At 40.8% G+C, this 4,843-nt stretch overlaps 1 protein-coding gene across 1 annotated transcript; it reads left to right on the top strand.

Moving 5' to 3' along the window:
* The first annotated feature begins 1,004 nt into the window (after positions 1 to 1,004).
* Positions 1,005 to 4,625, top strand: IL17A (interleukin 17A). Its single transcript, XM_020907335.2, has 3 exons — positions 1,005 to 1,246; positions 2,412 to 2,608; positions 3,935 to 4,625. The coding sequence occupies exons 1-3, from the start codon at positions 1,220 to 1,222 to the stop codon at positions 4,170 to 4,172; spliced, it is 462 nt and encodes a 153-aa protein (XP_020762994.1). The 5' UTR covers positions 1,005 to 1,219; the 3' UTR covers positions 4,173 to 4,625.
* Positions 4,626 to 4,843: the final 218 nt, after the last annotated feature.

Here is a 4,843-nt window from a genome sequence, read left to right as displayed (position 1 = left end):
TCTCCAAGGGTAGGTGGTGAGGTCAACACCAGAATCAAGGAAATCGGGGCAAGCTGCATCCCACTTCCTCTTCCCACTGTAGCTGCTTCATTGACCAAGGTCATCCATCTACCATTACCCCTGAGATTCATCTGTTCATGGCCTTCCCCACTGATTGGTCAGGGTCTGTCTAGCCAGGAAAATATCCCACTGCAAAGAAGGGTCAGAGAGAGGGAGACATGTCCCCAGCCACATCTGCATCCCTCATTTTATCATCCTTGGTATAGACTTCAAGGTTCCCTAGGAGGAGCCATTCTCAAGGACCTGAAATCAAAGTTCACCTTACTTAGAGAGTGGAGAGAAAAGGAAGGAGGAACAATTTCCTTCTCTTTTTCCTCCTTATCCCCCATCTCTCCCTTCCTTCTTGTTGTTACCATTGTCTGCTCTTCGCTGCCCTTCCCTTCTCTACCCTCGCCGCCTTCTTACAATCTCTACCTCCACTTTCAATTCCCCTCTTTGTCCGACTATGTTTCCTCATTCCTTCTTCCTCCTGAGGAAGTTGCTTGGTGACATGCAGTGTTAGACATGTCTTTGATAGCAAATCTCATGTCTCTCAAATCTAGTTATTTGTTCCTCTGGCAGAGTAGACACTGAACAAAGCAGGCGCTAAATCAGTGAAATAATATACCCTGCCATCACGAAATTATGTATTGATCTTTTCTTGGTTTGTTGATATGGCAAGACCTTGAGTAGTTTCTGGAATGATGCCCACCACAACTGGCTAGGAAATCTGGTGGGGAAAGGCACTATAGAATGGTTTGAATATGATGCCAAACTTTTATTTCCCTATGAGCTGGTAAAAGAGAGGACATCTTTTTTGGCAGCTTCATGCTTGCCCATAAATAAATAATTCCTCTGTCTCTGCTCAGCTCTTGACAAGTCATAGTTCCTTGAAGAATGAAGAGAGGACATGGTCTTTAAAAAAATGGATTTCTGTTCTTCCCATTATCCTTCAGAAGCAGATTATTACCCATCACGAAGGGGTGGTTTTTCTTTGACCTCATTTTGGGATGGAACTTTTAACCAAAATGGTGTCACCCCTGAACTCACTCCGACACGCCAACGCAAGTGACCACAGAAGGAGCAAAACCCTATAAAAAGAGAGAAGATAGCGCTACACTTTGTCCATCTCACAACGAGCACAAGCTCATCCATCTACAGTGAACTGGGAGGAATTACCATGGCTTCTATGAGAACTTCATCTATGGTGAGTCCTGCACTAATGTGTGATGCTCTTCTTGATCTGAACCAGATCAATTTCTGGACTGCGGGCATGAAATTCTGGATTCTAACTATGGAAATCCAAGAATACAGTCTATATAGGAAGGGAAATGAAACCCTTGATAGATATTTGTCATTATTTAGCATTTTCAAGAACTGGTGCGTATCAGTTTGAAAGATGAGGTTAAAACTGAAAGATAGCTATACTGGGGCTAAACCACACAAGAAGCATCACATGACATTGTGCTGTAAGAGAGAATGCTTATTGAAAATCTGTTTCTCTGGGTACAAGGGATTTAATAGAATTCTTCCACAGTGTTTTTCTTTAATTCAAAATAAGATGGGTCACTATCCTTGAAGATTTAATGTTTTGGCAGTGACTCTTCTTTCCATTATTGTATTATTACACTATAGTCTTGGTGCACTAACCCTGTTTTCCTAGGTATGTTTCCCAGCTTTTCCAAATTTACATATTTTGATTCTGTAGTCAAACTGGGTTTCAAAAAATATGCTTTAACAATATTTTACAAACAGAGACCATTTATTCTAACCTAAAGTTATACATGCATCTTTTTTGAAACCCAATTTGATTATAGAGTCAATATATGTAAATTTAGAAAAACTGGGAACTATACTTAAGAAAATATAAGGGGGGGTTGAGTTTGGGCTTCGATGTTTGCCAGTGGTACCAACAGAATTTCTAACTGATTCTACGTGGATTTTCTACAGCCCTTTATTTCTAAGGTGTACATTCCCTTTTACACAATATTTGGCAAAATGTAAGGGGAGAGATCAGTGGTGTAGGAGGGCATTTTTTCCTAGAAAATCAAGGTTGTTACCCTTCCAAAGACCTGAGAGTGATGCATATACTGATATATTGATGACTTTCCATTTTCACTAAAATTACTGTCAGCCAATGAATAATGTGGTTTTTCTAAATTAAAAAAAAAAATGTTCAAGACTGGTAGAAATGCCATGGTCCTAATATCACTTTGGTCATCTCACCAGCTTTTCACTTAACATATTTGAAAATTTAGTGTAGATTATCCCGGACCATAGAATGTTTTCTACTATCAGCAATTCAATCATCGCCACAGTGTGTTAACAAAAACCATGTAGTACTAACCCAATCTACCTCTCTCTCCATCCAGTCACTGCTACTGCTTCTGAGTCTGGTGGCTCTTGTGAAGGCAGGAGTCATCATCCCACAGAGTCCAGGCTGCCCACCTACTGAGGACAAGAACTTCCCGCAACATGTGAGGGTCAACCTAAACATCGTTAACCGGAACACGAACTCCAGAAGGCCCACTGATTACTACAAGCGCTCCACCTCACCTTGGACTCTCCAGTACGTAAGCACCCCAGATAAAACCTCTGCATTCTTCTACATCAGAAGAACGCGTCAGACTGACAGTTAAATCATCTGAGGGGAGTGATATTACTCATTCAGAATAGCCTGTCAAACCTGGAACAGCCATTGTGCAAACCAGTGATTCTCCAGCTTTCTTTCTATAGATTTCTTCCATAGACCACAGCTCTCCCCAGACCATCCGTAACACCTAGGTCTTGATGTCCCCAGAATCCACCCAAACGAATGGTGGTCATCATTCTGATATTTATGACACCCCAAGTCTATTGTTTATTTATCCAAAAAAGAAACAGACATTTAGCTTGGGAGGTTAGTAGTGGAATTCTCTTTCCCAGGGCTACCAGCGAACACCCTGGTAAAGTTTGTTGATAACAACAATTAATTAACTGGGATTTTTGTGCTTTTTTTTGGTTATATTAGCACTGGGAAAATTAGCTTGAATCCCAGTAGAAGAAGTGTTCCATTGGGTGTTTCACCCCTTTTGGACTTAGTCTTGAATTACATCCCCAACAGACTGACGTTCGCTGTGTCTTTAATACATCTAGTGGTGGTGGTGGTGGTTTAGTTGCTAAGTCATGTCTGACTCTTGCGACCCCATGGACTGTAGCCCACCAGGCTCCCCTTTAGACACTATGATGGATCAAATATGAAATGTATTTTGATAATTTGATTTCAGGCAAATGACCTCAGTTATGTGGAGCCTACAGATTCACCTGTCTATAGGGTCTTTTATTCTTACTTCTACTTACCAAGAACAGTTCAAATAAATTAAACTAAGTCCAATCATTCTCTCAGCCAGAGAAGAGGAAGAAGGGAAAGTTAGGATGGCTTCAGATTTTGTTTCCAGCCCTTCCTGTCACCCAAGGGCTTTGTTCCATCAATGTGTTGTCAGATAAACTTGGATGCCTTTCTTGTTTCAAAGACAGACTTCAGTAAGTCAGATCAACAGCTATCTTGTTTCTAGATGACTCTTTTACTTTTTTTCATCTATCAAATGTACCCTAAAAAAATATCCTTTATGACAGACTTAAATGCTTTCTGTACTTTCAGTCTGTCTTCTTTTGTTTATTCTTCAAAGAACCTGGGAAAGGTTGATCGTTGTTTCTTTTTTCTGTAACACTTCATGGGCTTCCAGATCCAAGCTTTTCCCAAACGGCTTCTTTTCCAGACTGACAGCACTTAGAGAATTTGCAATGCCCATCATTTGTCCCCCCTGTGAATTTGCCTCCCTTTGCTTACTCCTCCTTGATTTCCTTACTGCCCACCAGGAATTCACTTCCTTCCTGGCTTTTGTCTCCCCTGCAGCCGCAATGAGGACCCTGAGAGGTACCCCTCTGTGATCTGGGAGGCCAAGTGCAGCCACTCAGGCTGTATCAATGCTGAAGGGAAGGTGGATCATCACATGAACTCTGTCACCATCCAGCAAGAGATCCTGGTCCTGCGAAGGGAGCCTCGGCACTGCCCTCACTCCTTCCGGCTGGAGAAGATGCTGGTGGCTGTGGGCTGCACCTGTGTCACCCCCATTGTCCGCCACGTGGCTTAAGAGCTTTCTGCCTGACCCCTACTCCCCAAATTAGTTAGGCTTTCTGGGGAGTAGACCCAGCCCCACTTCTGACCAAAATCATTTATGTATTTAATAAGTCCTGAAATAACTTTGGGGCATAAGATTCCACTTTGATGTATTACATGCTTTATTTTCTATTCTTTGAAGACAAGTTTCCAGATTTGTGAATATTATTATTTAAAAGGTAAAACCTATATTTATATGAGCTATTTATGGATCTATTTATGTTTCATAAGTCTTTAGAAAAAAGGTGAAATATATGAGTATCTGTTTTGCCTAGGGAAATTCTACATAGGATTAAATAGCAGTTGAAAATTTCTGAGCTTGTACTATATATGACTATAGAATTTTCTCTTCCTTATCTCTTTGGAGTACATGACACAGCTGAAAAGAGACTAAATCTAGTTTCATATTTATTAACTTAATTTTGTAAATTATTGAGACATTACAAGAGAGACAGCAAGTCTAACTGCTCTGTTAAACTGTTGTCATAAAAACTATTTGTAATAATAAAGTTTGGGAAGAAAATTTGCTTCCTTATTCTTTTCTCATTAAAATGTCTTCAGAGAGGCCAGAATACTGGAGTGGGTATCTGTTCCCTTCTCTAGGGGATCTTCCCAACTCGGGGATGAAACCAGGTCTCCCACATT

Source organism: Odocoileus virginianus, chromosome 27 (assembly GCF_023699985.2).
Source record: "Odocoileus virginianus isolate 20LAN1187 ecotype Illinois chromosome 27, Ovbor_1.2, whole genome shotgun sequence".
Taxonomy (NCBI): Eukaryota; Metazoa; Chordata; class Mammalia; order Artiodactyla; family Cervidae; genus Odocoileus; species Odocoileus virginianus.
Note: the sequence above shows the minus strand (reverse complement) of the source record. Positions and strands in the feature narration are given on the sequence as shown.

What these genes read in the sequence shown, in the direction of transcription:
- IL17A (XM_020907335.2), top strand. Translation starts at nt 1,220, where the DNA reads ATGGCTTCTATGAGAACTTCATCTATG. An exon ending in CTATGAGAACTTCATCTATG is followed by an intron (nt 1,247 to 2,411) that starts GTGAGTCCTGCA and finishes CTCTCCATCCAG; the next exon opens with TCACTGCTACTGCTTCTGAG. An exon ending in ACCTCACCTTGGACTCTCCA is followed by an intron (nt 2,609 to 3,934) that starts GTACGTAAGCAC and finishes TCTCCCCTGCAG; the next exon opens with CCGCAATGAGGACCCTGAGA.